The sequence below is a fragment of the Marmota marmota genome, unplaced genomic scaffold, assembly GCF_001458135.2.
Source record: "Marmota marmota marmota unplaced genomic scaffold, marMar, whole genome shotgun sequence".
Classification (NCBI taxonomy): Eukaryota; Metazoa; Chordata; class Mammalia; order Rodentia; family Sciuridae; genus Marmota; species Marmota marmota.
The window spans coordinates 47642956-47664079 of NW_025999900.1; the positions used below are offsets into that span (position 1 = coordinate 47642956).

General features: G+C 33.2%; 1 protein-coding gene and 1 non-coding gene across 2 annotated transcripts in view; both read right to left on the reverse strand.

Moving 5' to 3' along the window:
- Positions 1 to 145: 145 nt before the first annotated feature.
- The window catches only part of Gtf2a1 (general transcription factor IIA subunit 1), a 38029-nt gene continuing 17050 nt past the window's right edge, over positions 146 to 21124 (reverse strand). Inside the window, exons 3-9 of the mRNA XM_015494535.2 lie at positions 19088 to 19292; positions 17408 to 17472; positions 13362 to 13437; positions 11778 to 11911; positions 11059 to 11379; positions 4557 to 4646; positions 146 to 332 (exon numbers count right to left, since the gene is read on the reverse strand). Of these exons, the coding sequence (XP_015350021.1) occupies positions 225 to 332; positions 4557 to 4646; positions 11059 to 11379; positions 11778 to 11911; positions 13362 to 13437; positions 17408 to 17472; positions 19088 to 19292 (999 nt within the window). The 3' untranslated portion in view covers positions 146 to 224. The remainder of the gene's footprint in view (positions 333 to 4556; positions 4647 to 11058; positions 11380 to 11777; positions 11912 to 13361; positions 13438 to 17407; positions 17473 to 19087; positions 19293 to 21124) is intronic.
- Positions 18028 to 18173, reverse strand: LOC125615414. The gene has a single exon (XR_007346073.1). It is a non-coding gene; the product is annotated as a small nucleolar RNA SNORA79 (small nucleolar RNA).

The window sequence follows — 21124 nt, forward strand, 5'->3', positions numbered from 1 at the left end:
AACCCCCCCACCCCAACAACCCCAGGTGCTACAGTTCCATGGCTTGCCAGTTAGAAGTAGTGTCTATGTTGTCAAGGTCTATCTTTGTTCCAGTAGCTTTGCTTCTACTGCACTTTTCTGACATGCAGAAATGAAGTTTTGGTTGGTGTTTGTCCCAAGTTTCAAACTGTTCACTTTAAATTTTTTTAAAGTTTCTTTTATTTATAAAAGAAAGAAGCAACTCTTCACCATTCAGCATCTCCAATGGCTTTGGAAAATATATAATCTCTTCCATTAAGATTCATAATACCATCCTTGAGATGAAATTTCCATTTGTTTTTACTTCTGTGTATCTAAACAAAAACAAAATTAAATGAATGTAAGAGATACAATCAGAAAATAGAAAAATAAAGAAAAAGCCTATTCACAAAAAAACAAAAAAAAACCCCCCCAAATGTTCTATTGTAATTTGGTTTCTTGTTTAATTTGACCCCTCCCCACAAAAAACACAACCCACAACACAGTAGGTGGTTTTAGAAATACTAATTTATCTGTAATATATTATCTTATAGTTCATACTACCGTGTTCACTAGTTAATAATTATTTTTAAACATACAATTATAGTTTCAACTTCTTTTATAAAAACGAAACTTCTTAGTGTTCTTAAGACTTAATATGGAATAATAATAATGCAGAAGTGCTTACCAGGGACAGATATTTTCTGAGATCCCAAGCCTAAACTTCATGGACTAACCTCCTGGTGCAAATACTCTCTATGGCATATTCTTGGGAAATGGTTATTCAGTGTCTGCTTATATGTTATCAGAAGTAGGGAGCAAATATTTCCAAATTAAATCATTATTTTCTGGGACAGATCTCTCCAAAGGTTTTTGTATTTTATCCCTTATTGAAATTAGCTTCCTAGTTCTGCTTTTTGAGACTTAAAAACAAGCTTTTATAGGATTGAAAATCACTCATGCTCCTCCTCTAGAATCACCTCTTCTTACTAAAACAGCATAACAGATGGGCACAGTGGCACACTCCTATAATCCCAGCAACACGGGAAACTGAGGCCAAAGGATTCCAAGTTTGGGCCAGCCTTAGCAAATTAGTAAGACACTGTCTTCAAATAAAAAATAAAAAGGTCTAGAGATATTCAATAGTAAAGCACCCCTGGGTTCAATCTCCAGTACAAAAACAAAACAACACAATAAAGTTAAAAGAGCAAACAGATCAGAGACTCTTGCATTAAATGGTTGCTTATAGCTCTAATCTAAACAATATAAACATTAAATCTAACATATTATAGCGGATGACCTGAATGTCTGATAGACATGAGATTTAACATATCCAAAGCTGAACTCTCTTTCTCACCTCCTAAACCTGCTCTACATGCAGCTGAGTTGATGGCTTTATCATCCTTTTTTTCCAGTTACTCATCAATTTGAGTCACTTTATTATAGGAAATCCTGTTGACTTTTCAAATCATCATCATTCAAGATCCACTAATCCCCACCAACTTTAATACTACCAGCATAGTTTCAGTCACCATTATCTTTTACTTGGATTATTATAGTATCTCCCTAAATAGTCTCCTTAGTTTAACCCTTCCTTCCTCCCTATACTCTATCCTCAAAAAGAAGGCAGAGTAATTCTTTTAAAATTAAATCAGATTATACCCTTTGAAACTTTCTAATATCTTCTTCGTATACTTAGAAGAAGAGCCTATAACCCATACAATCTGTCTTCTCTATTTTTATGGCTTCCCCACCTGAGTCTCCCCACACTGGCATCCCCCTGCTGCTCCTGACACTCAAGTAGGCTCTGCCACAAACAATGACAGGGTAATTCCCTTCAACTCTTTTACTCAATGTCATCTTCTCCAAGGGTCTACTTACTATGACTACTGTATTTAAAACTGAAACTTGCCCCCCCATCCCTTCTCTGAATTTTTCTGTAGCAAATATCAGCTTCTAATGCGCTACATTAATTTATTTATTATGTTTTAGCATCTGTCTACCTCTACTATAGCAAGTTTCCCAATGACAAAGAATTTTTGTTCATTAGTGTATCTTAAGCTCCTAGGAATAGTACCCTGTGATACCATACCATATGCACTCAATAAGAATTTGTTGAATGAAAAGACCTGTCTCCCCATCCGATTCTCTATAAGTACACTAATTATCTGTAAAATGGGTTTACAAATTTATTTCCAGCATGAACTGAGAGATTGCAACCTAAGAGATTATATACAAGTGGTGAAAAGCCAGAAAATAAAAATTTCACAGATCAAGGACACACAGCATTTTGCTGAATAGCAACTTGTAAAACAATAATGTAGAAAAGTTTCATAGGTCAAATAGTAGTCCATACACTCAGAACTGAAGTCACATTAGTTAATAAATGGTAAATATTTTTTGAACAAAAGTACAAAGTTTAAAAAGCAATTCATTTATTGGTCTTAGTGCTTCATAAAGGAATATCCTAAATGCCAAGAGAAAAGTCACTTAAATTTCCTAAAGTAAAGGTAAAATAAAGTAAAATTATGTATAAGCAAGACTGAAGCCTCTACCCTGTGGCATTTTCACCAAATGCTAAAACAGTCCTATCTAGTCACACTTGAGAACTCTGTCACATTATCAGCATTTTATACTAACATTCCAATTTGACTGGCAATATAAACCTTATTCCTTCTATGATATCTTGTACAAGTAACTCATTGCTGAAATTTTAAAATTTAGGCATCCAAACTAAAACTCCTAAAATTCAAGTAGGCTCAAATAAAATTCAATGTCATTTTAACCAATCACAAAATACACCTACCATTTACTATTGGTTAAAACATCAAATCCCCACTCCTTCAATACAATTCTTAAAATCAGACCTCTGAAAATGTTAACTGTTAATCATTTGCCACATTATTTAAAGCCACTTTCAATTTCTTAGTTTAAAACATTAATGTATCTGGAAGCAAAACAAACCAATTTTAACACTGAAAATATGTGTACTGATCATCAAAGAACACAACCATTCTCTTATAATTGAAAAATAGTTTGCAGTATATTCTTCTGAAAGCAGGCTAAGGTAAAGGTTCTCTCTCTTTTGCCTAATAAATATTACATCTTATTATCATGAAATTATTTTGGGTAATTTGGTTGCAAGCAGTTCCCTTGAGACTTCCTGACAATAAAGCTTATTGGTATCTGCTATTTAATCTCATACTGCTTACATGTGCTTAAGTGGAAAATTAAATGCTATTGTATTCATGGTATAGGATATTAAGAACACTCACCTAGAAAACATAATGTACAAAAGCATATGCTATGAAACTCTCAATAACCTCAGTGACTTTATTCTATAAACATCACTGGACTGACTTTATCTTTTTATTAGGAAAAAAGACCTAATATCTTGGCATTCTTCCTATAGACCTGTTGGCAATAAGCATAGCTAAATTTCAATAAAATTTCCTTCATACATAAAGCAAACTTCATCAGGGCACAAGTTTTGCAAGTTCACGACTATAGCTCCAGTGCCCAAAAAAACATCTGGGACTTTAAGGTTCTCAATAAATCAATAGTTGCAAACAAAAATTCAATTGCTTCTGTTAAGAGTTTTCAGCATTTGGTAAAGACCTCTATAAAACAAAATTATAAATCCCATGTAATATGTGGATGCATTTTAAATTTAATAATGGAAGAAAAAACAAATTTTATTCCAATTTAAATGTCTTGATTATTAAAAATCTTAACACTACCAGTAACTATAAAAAAGTACTTTGAAAGAGCACCCAATTTAAGAATTAAGAACACAAAGAGTCAATAGCTAATTCTCACAGAACTTGGTTTAAAAATTCCTTAATATTACCAAGGCATAGCAAGCCTAAATAAAATTTTTAAAAAGATTTTCAGCAAAACTTATCTAATTATGCTATCCTGTTTATTATCTGAGTCATCTTCTTTTAAAAATATTTTTTAGTTATATTTGGACAATATCTTTATTTTATTTATTTATTTTTATGTGTACTAAGGATCAAATCCAGCACCTCGTATGTGCTAGGTGAGCGCTCTATCACTGAGCCACAACCCCAGCCCCTGAGTCATCTTAAAGGAAAAAAAAAAAAAAAAAAGTTAGAGATTCAATTAACTCCTTTTAGTTTTGAGGTACTCAATGCTAATGAAAAACTAGATTATCTCATTAAGTTAGTCAATGTTGCTAAAGAAAAAAATGGTCTTAATAGAAAAAAAGATCATGCCTCTCCTCCCTTTCATTATTTTTTCAAAGCTAAAAAATTTGTTCTCTTATTCTTGCTTATAAAGAACAAAAAAGGGGGGCTGGGGTTGTGGTTCAGTGGCAGAGAGCTTGCCTCTCACATGTGAGGCACTGGGTTTGATCCTCAGCACCACATAAAAATAAATAAACAAAATAAAGATATTCTGTTCATGTATAACTAAAAAAATATTTTAAAAAAAGAATGAGAGAGGTACTAATCAGCAGTCCCAACATTCCCATGAGGTAGAAAAGATGGTCTTGAAAAGCAATTAAAAATGTCAGTGTTATGAAGATGAATCTTTACCTTATCATATTGGCATACAACAACATTTTCTGTGTCAAAGAGTTCCTGTCCTTCCTCATCACTCACATCATCTTCACTATTGAGGGGTTCCTATAAATAAAAAGAGAATTTATAAATACATCCCATGTATTACTATAAAAGGCCCCTCTGATATTCAATGAAAAGAAATATGACTTCGATGTTTCAAGAATCAAATGCCAAATACGTATTTATATACACCATGAACGTAGTATTGTTAATCCAATGTTATTTAAGAGCCTCTCAACACTACTGAAAATTTAGCAAGAAATTAAATACAATTAAAACAGTTAAACTACACTACTTACAAATCTGAAGAGACATTCAACTTTATTTCCTTTATTCTTAAAAGAACAGCATGAGAAGGCAATTCTCCATAAAAAAAACATTTATTTTTTTAGTTGTATTTGGACGATACCCTTATTTTATTTATTTAATTATTTTTACGTGGTGCTGAGGATCCAAACCACAGGGCCTTGCACATTCGAGGTGAACACTCTACAGCTGAGCCACAACCCTAGCCCTCCATAATAACTTTTTTAAATGCCTAGAAATGAACCTAAGAAAATATGCGGGTTTAATGAGATAACGGTACTACATACCAGCAAAGTGAAAATTGTTGAAATTGGAGGAGGAAAGGAGAATAATTTAATAGGCTATCAGTCTGAGTTGGAACTTTACATTAAGAACCAGGACACTGAATACAAACCAGCACTGTCTACCATTATAATGGTTATGGTGGAGGCATGAAGTATAATAAAGATTCTTTTGGGTTTTGTTTTTTTTTTCAAGATGGGTTGGGAAACCTCAGTACCAAAGAGAATAAAGGACCAAAATAAAACATAACTAGAACTTAAAATGACCAACTACATTATATTTCACCTCAACTGTGTCAGAGATGAAAGATATGGTGCAAATTTCTAATAAATGGAGAAATAGACAAAATAATCAACAGGTTGTCAGACCTACTCATACAAAGCTATATTTGGATGTATTTCTAATTTAAAATAGGCATCATCAATATAAAATGAAAAAAAAAAATTTAGGTAAATTTCACATAATAAATTATTTTAACCATTCAAAGTGCACGAACAGCACCATTCAGGTGAACTAACAGCATTCATAAAATTAGCCATCACAACTACATACTTCCACAACAGCTCATCACCCTTACCCATTAAGTAGTCAGAGTTGTACTCTATTCCCTTCTGTCCTCTGGCAATAACCAATCTGCTTTCTGACTTTATACATTTGCCTATTCTGGACATTTCAATGAAATTATATAGTGTATGTGTGCGTGTGTGTGTGTATATATATGCACACACACACACACATACAAATATATATAAATAAATGGAATTATATAATATGTGGCCTTTTGTGTCTGGCTTCTTTTACTTGGTATTTTTTCAAGGTACATCCACGTGGTCTCAGTATTGTATTTCTTTTTCTGGATAAATTCTATTCCACTTTCTGAATACACATTTTATTCGACCATTCACTGGTGAAAGACATTTGAGTTGTTTATGCTGTTTGGGATATCATGGATAGTGCTCCTATGAACATTCATGTAAAAGTTTTTGTCTGAATGCCCTTTAATACTCTTCTGCATATACTTTAGAGTCAAACTGCTATGACATATGGTTAATTCTATGCTTAACTTTCTGAGGAATCACCAAACTATTTTCCATGGAAACTACATGATCTTATATTCCTACCAGCAACACAGAAAGCTTCCAATTTCTGCACATCTTCATTGACATTTATTTACTTTCCTTTTAGATTATAACCATCCTGTATGTGCAAAAATGTGATTTGCATTTATCTAATGACTAATGATGTTGAGCATCTTTTACATGTGCTCATGAGCTATTTATATATCATAATGGAGAAATGTCTGTTTAAACAACTTTGCCATTTTTTAATTGGGTTGTCTTTTGTTGTTGAACTAAGAGTTCTTTGTATATTGAATATTAGACGCTTATCAGTTATATGATTTTGCAAATATTTTCTTCCTTTTGGCAAACTGTCTTTTTTCCTTCTTGATATTGTCCTTTGCTATGCAAGATTTTAATCTCCAAAAATCCAAAATTTTGTCTTTAATCACTTTTACTTTTAGTGTCATGTCTAAGAAGCCATTATTACCAAATCTAAGGTTATGAAGATTTATCCCTATGTTTTTTACTGACAGTTTTATAATTTTAGCCCTTAGAGGGGTGGGAGGGGAAGGGAAGGGGCAGGGGGTTAGCAATGCTGGTGGAATGTGATGGACACCATTAACCAAAGTAAATGTATGAAGAAATGAATAGGTATGAACATACTTTATATACAAACAGAGATATGAAAAATTCTGTTCATATGTGTAATAAGAATAGTGATGCATTCCGCTGTCATGTATTTAAAAAATAAAATCAATATAAAAAATAATTTTAGCCCTTAGATTTAGGTCTGTGGTCCATTTTGAGTTAATTTCTGTATAAGATATGAGGCAGGGGGCAAACTGTTTGTAGTCAGCTGTCCCAGCATCATTTATTGTAAAGACTATTTGTCCCTTTACTGAACAGCACTTTGTTCATGTGATCTAATAGCATAAATATCAATATTCCACTAATAAAAGACAACTAAAAAGTGTACAGACCCAAAAAGTTTGGAAGAGAAAGAACAAAAAAGTTGTATAAGGTAAATTCTAATCAAATCCGAAGCTGGTTTGACTATTAATATCACACAGACTTTAGCATAAAATAAATAAAAATCACTAGTGATAAGGATGCTATGTAATTATTCAATTCACTGGGAAAATATAATTTTAAGCTTATATGTACCTATTTTTAGGCTCAAAATATAATAAGTGACAGAACAACAAGGGAGAAATAAATCCCTTATCATAGTAGAAGAGCAGAACATATTTCATTCAGTAAATCAATGATGGATCAAACATACAATAAATACTAATGAGGATACAGAATATCTGAACAAACCTAGTGACAATCTAAATCTAATAGACATACAGAAAACACAGTTGCAAATAACTGCAACAAATATACATACTCTTTTCAAATACATGGCATACTTAAAAACTGACCACAAACAAGTCTCAACATATCTAAGGATTCATAAATCACACAGACCATGTTCTCTACAAAAGTTAAATCAGAATAGAAACTTATGAAGTAGGAAAAAAAATTTAGAAAAAATAAAGCTAAAAGCCAAATTCTTTGAAAACACTAATGAAATCCACACACTCTGACAAGATTGAATAAGAAAAAAGAGAGAGAAGGAATAAATATATTAGCAGTAAGAAAAAAACGACTACAAATGATTCTGGTATTACAAAGATAATACGATTAATTTTATTCTTGTCAATTTGGAAATTCATATAAATATATAGAAAATCCTAAAAAAATAGAATTTATCAAGATTGTCTAAAAAGAAACAGAATACTTGATCAAAACTAAGGAGACTGGGCTGGGGCTGTAGCTCAGTGGAAGAGCTCTTGCCTAGCACATGTGAGGCGTTGGGTTCAAGCCTCAGCACCACATAAAAATAAATAAATAAAATAAAGGCATTCTGTCCACCTACCACTACAAAAAAATTTTTTAAAAAAATTAAAAAAAAAAAAAACGAAGAAGATAATAGGTCCACACATCTTTAGCAGCATGTTTTAAGAAATATTCACAGAAGAATTAGATACAGTCTTAAAGAAAAAAAATATTCAAAGTTGAATATTAAAAAAACTTTCAAGATTTATTTAATGAGACTACCAACCACTAACCTGAAGACCTGGTGAGAAGAATATGAGAATGGAGAATCACAGTTATCATGAATACACATGCAGAAGTCCTGAACAAAGTCAATTCAACAATTCAAATAAAAAGGGTAATATTTAATGATCAAGTTTTGCTATCCCAGGAATCCAATAATGGTTTGCAAACAAACCAATTAATGAAAATCATTAATAACGAAAGACTAAGGGAGAGAAGTTATATGATTAACAGCTTCTGAAAACATTTAACAAAATACAACATTCATAGTCTTAAAAAACAAAGATAAGCAAAGTTCTTAATTTAGAAAGGAAGATCCTTAATCTGATATAGGGTATCCAAAAAACAAAACAAAATATACTTACTAGTGAATCATAAAAAAGATTATTTTTAAGTTTAAGAACATGACAAGAGTGGACTGGGGTTGTGGCTCAGCAGTAGAGTGTTCGCCTACTTCATGCGAGGCCCTGGGTTCGATCCTTAGCACCACATATAAATAAATAAATAAAGGAATTGTGTCCAACTACAACTAAAAAATAAATATTAAAAAAAAAAAAGAACTGTCACCATTTCTCATCAATATTGTTCTGGAAGGCTTAGCCAATAAGGCAAGAAAAACTGCCATTTTGACAAATAATATGATCATCCTTAAGAAAATACAAAAAACCTACACAGGCATTATTAGAATTAACAAAAACATAAGGTAGGTGGGTACATCAATGATGAATATTAAAAGCTCTATGTATTTCCATACTATCAGCAAATAGAAGAAAACCTAAGAACATATCAATTAGGGGACATCAAAATTATAAAGAAGAGCTAGGGGTATAGTTCAGTGGTACAGTGCTTGACTAGAATGCAAGGGGTCCTGGGTTTGATCCCCAGCAATACAAAAAAAACCCAAAATTATAGGGAATAAAAAATGCGCAGAGCCAGGCACAGTGGCACACACCTGTAATCCCAGCAGCTCAGGAAGCTGAGGTAGAATTGTATATTTAAAGCCCTAGGCAAAAGGAGGCACTAAGCAACTCAGTGAGACCCTGTCTCTAAATAAAATACAAAAATAGGGTTGGGGATGTGGCTCAGTGGTTGAGTGCCCTTGAGTTCAATCCCCAGTATAAACAAAACAAAATGGGCAGAAAACTTGAACAAGCACTTCCACATGATAAAATACAAATTAAAAAAATACATACATGGAAAGAGGCTGAAGCCAAGTAATCAAGAAAATAAAAACTAAAACCAAAACAAGATACATATTTCTACCTAGCAGACTGGCAAAAATTAAAGAGCCTGACAATAGTAGGAATTGATGAAGATGTGCTGACACCTACACAATTATGTACTGAATGGCAGGAATGTGATTAGTACAACTTGGGATTGTATTGTAAAGCTGAAGATGTGCATGACTCGGGATCCACCAAATTTATGCTATGTATAATACTTAAAAGAAACACATATATGTATCCCCAGAAAACACACAGAATGGAAAAAAATTTTTTAACTAGATGGACATCAAGATATTTATATTTTTAAATATTTCTTATTCATTTTTATTCAATATTTAATAATAAACTGTAAAAAATAGTTAGCTAATTTAGAAGAACTTTTTGCGAAGATAAAAAAGATTGCATCTTTGGACACAAAGTAGTTATTTGGACACAAATAACTACCCCGGAACAATAGAGAAAGCAAACATATTAATAGGTTTCTAGAATAAAAGACATTAAAAGGGTGATAAGGTTATTAAGAAACTGGTATCTAACATGGTCCAAAACCAAAAAAAATTGCTTTGAATCAATCTGACATTTGGTTTTTCTTGAGTTTCCCTTCTCGGCCAAATGTTGCCATTCCTTTTCAATTACTTAAGCAAAAGATCAACTACTTTCTATCTGTTCTACCAATGACATATGTTTAAGCCATATTATGAATGCATAAGCCCAGGAATTAGAATTATTGGCAGCACTGTCTTCACTATCCTTGTTAATACAATTTTATTTGGGATACATAAATTTATTATCAGTTATAGCAAATAATTATGTTTTATATGAAGATAAATATAGCCACAACAATCTAAACACTACATTAAAGAAGAATCTAGGGCGGGGGATGTGGCTCAAGCGGTAGCACGCTCGCCTGGCTTGCACGGGGCACTGGGTTCGATCCTCAGTACCACATAAAAATAAAATAAAGATGTTGTGTCCACCGAAAACTAAAAAATAAATATTAAAAAAATTATCTCTCTCTCTCCCTTAAAAAAGAAGAAGAAGAAGAAGAAAAGGAATCTAACTATATCTTTAAAGTCTTATGTTTACAGCACCTAACAACCTCTGGAAAAATAGGATCTAATTTGTCAGTTTGGCACCAAATAAAACAAAATTATTATTTTTTAAATTATTTGTTCTAATTATTATGACAGCAGAATGCATTTTAACTCATTACACACAAATGAGCACAACTTTTCATTTCTCTGGTTGTACACAATGCATAGTCACACCATTCATGCAATCATACATGTACATAGAGTAATAACGTCTGTTTCATTCTACCATCCTTCCCACCTCCATACCCCCTTCCCTCTGCCCAATCCAAAGTTCCTCCATTCTTCCTTTGTCCCCGCCCCCCCATTATGAATCAGTATCCACATATCAGAAAAAACACCTGGCCTTTGTAAAATGAAATCATTGGATTGAACTCTCTTTCCAAGTCTTTTACTAGAGACTTACTTCTTCTACCTGCCCATCTTCAGCTCCATCTTTCTCTTTATCCTCCTCTTCATCATCATCATAGTCTTCTTCTTCGTCTTCATCTTCTTCAGATGATGTATCCCCAGTTCCATCAACTTGTAATACCAATGGAGCTTGCTGTTGAGCAGGCTGGGCCTGTGGTTGCTGCTGGCCAGCTGCAGTTATCTGTGCTTGTGCTGGTGTGGGCGCTGCCACTGTTGTAGGTATAACTTGAGTCTTATTTCCTGTAAATAATATTTGCTGAGGCTGGATGATAACACCAGTCTGTGGTGAAATCGCTCCAGGAAGAGGGGCAAGAACCTACAGCAAAAGAAAACCACATTAGGAACTAGTTACAGGGAAGAAATTGGTTCAAATATTAGAATCACCAGAAATAGTCCATATCTCATATACAGTTAACACTACTACCTAAGTACAAAAGCAATGTTTAACTAGTACTGAACCACTAAATTTCTATTTTGCCATTTAAATTTCTGAAAGAAAAATATCCGCTAAAGGTAAATGCTTCATTTAGTGAGCATTAATTGTCTATATACCAGACACTGACCAACAAGAGCTATCCAAGTTATTCATTTATTTGCTTGAGTCTAAGTATTTGTATATATAAAACCATGGGCAAAGGGAAGGGACCCACTCAAGGAATCCACACAGAAGTTGAAAAAGGAATCCCATAGGAATCTTAACTAAAATTCTTTTACCTGTTGTATAACAGGAGCTTGTACTCCACCAGGCTGCATTTGTGGAATAACCTGCTGTTGTAGAACCACTGACTGCTGAGGCTGAAAGATATATTGGGCACCATTGGCTGCTCTGACCACCTGAAGAAGCTGGCCTAAAGCAAAAAAAGCATGTATTCTAAGTTACCACTTTAGCAGTGACCGTCTCAAATAAAAAAATAAAGAAATGTCAAACCACTGAAAAACCCAGGAATTATCAAGTCAGAAATCTAACAGTTTTTTTAAGGTCTAATATCTATACACAGTAAACTATAATTAATACCTTCCCTAACTTCCCCCCATGTTCAGACACATTGCTTAAAATGATACATTTTCCAAATTTATTATCCTCATTCAGCTGTTTTTCAGTAAGATTTTAAAAACAGAATATAAGATTTGAACTAAGCTTAAATTATCTTTGTTCATATGCTAACAGTCAAGAAAGCAATAAGAAAATAAGACATTTTATGGGCTATTCATTTTTAAAGCTTTGAAGAAACAAAAACAAAAGTTTGCTGAACCAGTCATCACTAATTATGGGACTGGCTTATATATAGAGAGAGAGAGAACTAAACACTCCTAATAGGTTGCTTTAGATGACCCAGGATCTTGAATGAAATAACAAACATGTTAATAAAATATGTAATAAGACAAGCCTCTAATTTGTTCTTCACAAATTTAGAAAATTAACAAAGTAACAAAAACAACAAATACAAATAAAATAAGTTTGGGTCAGACAGGCATAGTGGTGCACACCTGAATTCCTGGTGGTTGAGCAGGAGGATCCTAAGTTTGAGGACAGCCTCAGCAGTTCAGTGAGGCCCTCAGCAACTTAGCAAGACCCTCTCTCAAAAATTAAAAAGGACTAGGGATTTGGCACAATGGTAAATCAACTTCCCCAGTCTCCACCACTCCTCCCAAAAGGTAATAAAATGAAGATTAGGGACATAATACTTAAAATCTATGTGGATAGGGCTGAGTTGTAGCTCAGTGGTAGAACAAGTGCCTAGCATGTGTGAGGCACTGGCTTCGATTCTCAGCACCACATATAAAAAAATAAAATATAGGTCCATCGACAACTAAAAAATAAATCTATGTGATAAGTTTTCAAACACTAATATCACCAAAAATCGTATGCTAAACATTGGTCTTTAGTCAATCAATAGGAGAGACTATGACTAATAGCATGCAATGAATTTGCTCTTAAGGCACCATAGGATTTACTTTGAAAACACAAATTAATTCAAATGAGTCAAGTTTATCTCCTTTAACAAGATAAATACGCTTAGTAATACAGTAAACGAGCATTTCTATATAACCATACTTCTTCAATAATAGGGTTGGTTCTCATTCACGATCAAAAGCTCAAGAGCAATTTTCATCTTCTCTATTGCATCCTCAACAATGATTACAGTTGTATGTTACAGCCCTCAAAATTATTTTAACAACCTAAACCAAATGATAAAAGAAATATTAGTACTGTCTTTCGATGAAGACAAAACACAAGGATTAGATGGTGCAATTTTCTGAATTATATTTAACAATGGTTCTGTTATTCCTAATTACCTGAATTTGTTAATATCTGTTGAACAGGAGTCACACCTGCAGGGAGTGCCAAGGTAGCAGCTGTAGCAGCAGCACTCTGAAAAAAATAAAAACAAAAGGAAAATATCAAAACTACATTATATATAAAAGCATTTCAGCTTATCACTAGCATGTTTTAGTAGTATACGAAATTTTGTTTGGTACATACTAAATAGAAATTTTAACAATAAGACCAAACACCATTTGATAAAATGATGCAAATAAAAAAGACCTTAGCTTACATAACCTACTTAATTATTTTAAGCAGTTAAATAGAACAGTGTAATTGTTTATCTCCCAGGTATTTTTTTTCCTACCTTGTCAATGTTTAAGATTTAAGGTACAGATCCTTTATATATTCAATCTATACATTTTTGGGAAACCCACATTAACAATGCAATAAATACATAAATAAAATATATGAAATAACCATTCCATGATCATTTCCTTTCCTAGTCTTTGCTTCCTTACACCCAATTCCTTGTTTTTAAGTAATACAGTTGGGGGAAAGTATAAGTGTCTTTGTTTCTTAATTTTTAAAATGTGTACTATCATCAACAAGTACCCACAGAAGACTGTATCTGAAGACTTCTCTTAAAGTATAGCATTACTTCCCTTGTGTACAGATTAATACCAAGAAAATCCTCAAAATCTTAAGTCATCAACTTTAATTTCCATTATTTAAAATAGAGTTACTATGTAACATTCAAGTTATAAAAATATGGATGGGATTATATTGACTTTTTAAAAAAATTTAAATTTTTTAAAATTTGTTTATAGACCTTTATGTATTTATATGTGGTGCTGAGACTTGAACCCAGTGCCTCCACATGCCAGGCAAGTATGCTACCGCTGAGCCCCAGCCCCAGCCCTATTCTGACATTTTTTAAATTAAAAAAATAATTTATTGCTTCCAGAAATTGTTTCTCCTCTAGCTTTCTTGCAAAAGAATTACACCATTCTCTATATGTTTTATACATTTTATTCATGTATCTCACTGTAATTATATTTAGGTATTTTATTTTTCCATCCCCTTTCAATCTTAAGGTATGAAACTTTCATATACTTAATTTAACCTACACATTTTTACAAACACCTATATTTGAATAAGCTTAGGGATATAAATATAATAAACAAGCCAAGCAAGCAAGCTTTGGAGAAATTAATACCAGAGGAGTTAACAAACTTAGAAAACTATACTAAGCTCAGTTAATAATACATCTATCTAGTTTGGGATTTTAAGGTATAACTTCTAAAGAAAATGGGGTTTGTGTTGCCATTGGATAGGCCTAATTAACTTCTACTTCTTCAGTGTAAATTCCCTGAATTTCTTCAGATGACAGCTAGAGCTCACCAGTTCTTCTTTAATAAGTTAGATACTTAACCACTCAACTTAAAATAAATTATAGGCAAATAAAGGTAAGTTAAATTTAAGAAACATAGTAAGCAACCACTTGCTACTGATATTTAGGAATATTAAGTGCCTTAATTCATATCTTCTAAGATAACAGATCTTGCTACAGCAATAAACCATTCTTTACAACATATATAACACAATAACCACCTGATACACTTTCTACACATTCAAGTTAATCAATAGGTATTTGCTGAGTGATGCACCATACATAATCACCTTTTATTTAATGACCTGAAAATTTTTTCATGTATTTTATGAAACAGCCCTAACACAAATGCAGCATTAGACCAATCATTTTGTATCAAAAACCTGGAAAACTGGTTTGCTCTAAGTTCCCTGAAATAGCCTTCTACCTGTTAAGTTATTACGTAATATTACCTATTATTTTTATGAAATTACATAATTTTAGTATGTTCATTTCTAAAGTACACAAAGCCATGAGAAAAATCAGAAGTATTTTTACTTACTGAATATATATGAATTGGGAATAATAATGCAAAACAAAATCCCAGAACACTTTTACTGGTGAAGAGCCTTTATAGATTATCTTTCATAACATGCATAATACACTAACTAAAAACAAAGTAAAATGTAAATGCTAATCTATTTTACTGATTTAAGTTTCTAAACTATAATCTGTTTAAATACATATTCTCCAACGTCAGAGACCTAAGCAGTACACATAAGAAATCAACTACTAATTTGATTCATCTCTTAAAACACTATTAAATTTGAAATTCTCTCCCACAACATTTAAAACTCTTCAAAATTAGAAGCACTACTCCAGGTGATTCTGCCAAAATTTTGTTATAATTTACATAAGTAATTCCCTAGGAAATAATAAAACTGTTAAAATGAGATAATACTTCTGAGGCAAGGAATTTTAAGATTTACATGCAAAAAAAAAAAAGATTCTATTAACTTGAACTGAAGTATAAACATAGATCCTTTTTTTTTTTTTTTTTAATCTTAATTTTGTTGTTGTTGTTTGAGTACTGGGAATTGAACCCAAGGGAATTTTACCACTCAGCTATATATCCGGCCCTTTTAACTTTTTATTTTGCAACAGGGTCTCTCACACTTACGATCTGGCTAAGTTGCAGAGGCTGGCCTCGACCTTGCAATCCTCCTCCCTGAACCACCCAAATTGCTAAGATTAAAAGCAAGTGCCACCACTCCCAGCCCATAAAACAGATCCTTGATATTTGTGAATTCAAAAATACAATTTCTACTATCTCAGAAATCTGCAGTCACTCCAGTGTATAAATCTGTGAAGCTGGTAAGGTGCAGGAGCAGCACCTTATTTGTCTGGTAAGTCCTGCTGTCTATTTGACTTATAAACCACAAAAGAGCTTTGTGGTTCACAACTTACCACTCACAAAGTGGAAGTGATTTTTTTAAAACATTGCTTTTTGAGGGCATGGTAGCACACACCTGTAATCCCGGCAACTCAGGAGGCTGAGGAAGGAAAATCAAAACTCTGAGGCAAGCCTCAACCACTTAGCAAGATCCTGCTCAAAATAAAAAATAAAAAGGACTGGGGATGTAACTCCTTGGTTCAATCCTAGGTACCAAAATAACACCAAACCAAAACAAAAAACTCATATAAACATTACTTTTTTTTTTCAAAAAAATAGAGATCTCATTTCTAGCATTACTTACATAGACTGAGAGAAGATTACAAACAAGGATTTTTACTTTTGAAGTTTTGGCTGAATTTAATAATGAAATGTCAAAGCTGAGACACTTCTAGGATATTAACAGTCTGATTATTTTAAACAAAATAAACAAAGGCAATTTACAAGAAAGTACTGAACAAATAATCAGACTGTGTTTTAATGTTAAAAAAAAAAGAGTAAAGAATATAGGTAAAAGGATCTGAAGGAATCCTTTCAATTTTACAGTTGTATATTATACCACATTTGATAGAACTATCAAAATTCTAATATAACTCAACTGTTTCAAATGCATTTTAAGATAACAATTTACAGAACATAACATAAACCATATTATGGTTAAATAGGAGCAAATATTTTTAAATTTGTTATTTTAAAAACATTACCTTGAATTATCCAAACACATTGTTTTAATTTTTTAAAAGTTTACAATTCTTAGCATTCCTGATCTCTTGTGATTAACAGATCTTCTGAAACAGAACAATATGTGGTATAATAGATTTGGTCAATTCCTAGAACTGTTGTTCAAAAATAGGTGATGAAATAATGCCCACAAAGCATCATTCTTTTGATGTTTTAAAACAGAAAATTCCTAATTTTGTGCATCTCTTTGTGTATTGAGAGTGTTTGTGTTTGTATGTGTGGGGGGGTGTTACTGGAGATTTGAGTCCAGGGTGCTGAGCGCGCTAGGCAGGCACTTCACCTCTGAGCTACATCCCCAGGCCTAATTTTATGAGTCTTAGTACCAATCTAAACTTCAAATTTATCATTACTATATACATTTTATACAAACATGTATAAACACAAACCCAGCAATCTTTTAAAAATCAAAACTGTTTTGCTCAATCTATAAGTTGTTAACTTACAATATGCCTAGGAATAATCACAATTTGGATTAAAATAAGAAAAGCAAATCTAAATGTTCTGAATCTTACCATGTTTGATGCATTCATATGCTGTATAAGCTTTGAATCGGGAACAATAACTTGTGGTGCTGTGGCTACAAAAAAAAATCAAGAACACATGCAAACAAGGAACCATCAGGCTATTTCATAATCACAAGAAATGTCTATAATTTTAAATGTCTATGAATTTTTCCACATTTTTTGTATTCAAATACTTTCAACCATTTATCTCAGAAGGTTTTAAATTTCTATGAAAAACAAAAGCTGTGATATACCCACTCTATGGAAAAGATTAATAAAAATTACTTAAATGAAACACATAAAAATGCAAAAGAATTTAGAAATACAAAAAATACCTAACACCTAAACATATATATTTCTGTGCATTCCTAAATAAGCTGGGAATTTTAAAACTTAATTTAATCTTGCTTTATTAACTCTACACTAACTGTTTAACTGACATAATGTAATATGCCAGTGTTATAGTGACTTACTAACTCATTAAAAATAAGGTCAAAAAGTTAATATTAGGGTTTTGTTTGTTTTTTAAATCTACAGTTGCTTTTCTCCCACCTTGACAGTTACCATAATCAAGGCACTTTCATCAACTGTTTAAAAAGTACAAGTCAGAAATAATGGCAACGTTACCTAAGTGTTAGATTCCGCAAATTTCAGAGAATAGACAGATAATAAACCCCATTATCCTAATATTCTCTGAGTGAAGAAAATCAAATTAATTTATGATGACATAAAATCCTAGTGCCAAGCCTATAAGCAATAGGAGGAACAGTCATCAAATAAAACGAAAAGGATAAAAATTACGTAAAATAACCCAACAGACCTATCTACTATTATCAATGTCACGTCTTATATATAGTCTCTCAGATGAAACAAAGAGGTAGCTAAATGGTTACTTAATTTACTTTTATTCTCCTCTCCAATAACAAGAAATTGAATTAGAATACTTAGGAAATTTTACAACTAAACAGATGATATCACTGAGAAAAAAAAAATATTTTCTGTATGTAATGGATCATGCTTCTTAGACTTCCCAGGGCCCGGATTTTCCTCAACTGTGAAATGGAGCTAAGAACTATTTCACAAAAGCCCCATAAGGCATTACTAAAACAGTACTATGACTTGCATATTGCAAAGCACTACGAACTTAGTCTATAAATAATTGTTTCTTTGTTTTAAACCAAGTAATATAAAGTAAACTGTTATAAACATAAATGACTATGAGACTGAATTTTCAGATTTCCCAAGTTATACAATCCCTCCTATGTTTAAGATATATGGATAAAAGCTAAACTCAAAGCATGTTTTTAAAGGAACAGGTTCCATACAAAATACAGATAAATATTTTACCACATAAAATAATTAACCTGTTAGTAAATAAACTTCTAGGAAATACACCACTGTCTGAGTTTCTCAAAAGAAAATAATAAACTTACCTGAACATGATTTTAGGCTTTCAAATATGGGATTATCATTACTATATACATTTTATACGAACATGTATAAACACAAACCCAATCAAAATAGGGGAAGAAAAACAAAGCAATTAAAAAAAAAAAGCAATATAGTCTTATTTTCAATTTTTTTTTAATCTACCAGATGACTCTTAAAAAAGAAGATCCAAGAAACCTAGAGTTATTTTCTTTTAAATCACTGCTAAGCTGTAGAGTAGGAAAACAAATTCAGTCTCACCTTGCTGTGATGCAGGAATAAGAACCTGCTGGGTCTGTGCTTGCTGAGGTACTGTCTGCTGAGGTTGAGTTTGCTGATGGTGGTGGTGGTGGTGGTGTTGCTGCTGCTGGGGTTGATGCTGCTGTTGAACTTGCAATAAAAGCTGTTGCTCTTCTGAATGAAATCCATCTACTGCCCTAGACTGCATTAGTTTATTCTCCCATAACTAAGGCAAAGAACATAAGATTTCTAAGTGAAGGTCATATAAATAACTCTGGATATATGGACAAAATATACTATTATTATCTGTTTATAAATCTCTTCCATTTTAGAAACTGATACAACCACAAAAAATGAAACCCATCTTTCTTAACCAAGTATAAAGAATAATGAAAACAAATCTTAAAAGAATTAAACCTTAAAAAAAAAAAGAATTAAACCTTGTTTCTACCACTTTGAGTACTGAAGAGATTTTTCTTGATTTCTCTTTTTATCTTCAATCTTTTTACAGTAATTGGCAGATATTATTTAGCAAAGAGTTTCATATAAACAATTTTTTTAGTAAGTGAAGATTATCTTTTGCAGTATCCAAACCTTTACTAACCTATTTCTATATACTCTTTCCTTAATACAAAACTTCCTGACTCTCCAAAAATAGATACAGAACATAAATAGATAAATTCATCTCTTCTTAATCAGGCAAATAAGAAACACAGAGGCAATCCCCTGGTTAGAAAACCGCAATTACTCATCTATCCAATTCTACATAAGGTAACAGTAATGCCTGATGGTCTTGGAGGTTTTTGGAATCCTCCATATTACCTGAAATTTCCCTATTCCTCCCATTATGTCAAAGATTATTTTCTGCTTAACATCTTCTCTTAGTAAAATGAGAGTCCCTAATCCAAACATTAAAAATCTTAAATGCTCTAAAATCTGAAATTTTTTGAGTACCGATATGATCCCACAGTGGAAAATTCCACACTATAAACTTTGTTTCACGCACAAAATTATTAAAAGTATTGTACAAAATTAACTTGAGGCTATGTGCATAAGGTACATATGAAACACAAATGAACTTCGTTATGTATATGCATATATTCCAAAATCTGAAATACTTCTAGTCACAAACATTAGTATTCATGTGATGGGGGGAGGGTCAGTGAAATGGACCAAAAAAAGGGAGAAAAATAAAATATTTGCAACTTTTTCAACCTTCTACCTAACATATTTTCTTTTTTACCACATTCAGTGTTAAATTTAAAGCCTCAATCCTGTTTCTTAAAAACACAAATGAGGACGGGAAGATGGCGGCGAGGGGAGTGCATTACCCCCGTGTGCTGCTTCACTGTGTGGGAGTATGACAAGTCAGGACGGCTAAAGGATATCTTGTTAGGAATTTCCAGCAATAGTGGGGTGCTCCGGAACCTGGAGGAAGGATTTCCATCGCATGAGGATCTGCTACGGGGACTCAAACGCGAGAGCTTTGTCGCACGGAGGGTAACACGGCTTATTCAGCAAATCGCCCCGCGGCTAGAGTCGGCAGCGCGCGCTGGGATAGAGACGCAGGGTTACAGCGCTGCAGTTTCTGCCAGCCGTGCAAGCACCGTACTCAGGGCTGAATTCAGGGTTCGAGACAGGGGAAAGGAAGCGGTCCATCTCGGTTCTCCACACCGGTCAGACCACAGAGGAGGCCAGCAGCCACCATGATGGTAAACTGACGTCACCTTCCCTGTTTTAGACTGACCGCAGCTCATTCAGCCATAGATCAGGTAATTTCAGGCTGCAATTCACCTGCGGCTTGCAGACAGATTGCTAGGGTTCAGCACCTGGGTGCTTCTTAGAACCTGAGCTTATCGGAGCGAACACCGAGCGCGGGGCGGCCGAGTTCCGGCTCCCGGAACCGTCCCGCGGAGCCTGCAGAGGCTGTTTCTCGGACCCTGCTCCTATCAGAGCATACAACAAGCACTAAGCAGCCGAATTCCGGCTCCCGGAACTGAGCCCGCGGGGACTGCTTCTTGGAGCTTACACTTATAGGAGCTTACACCGAGCACGGAG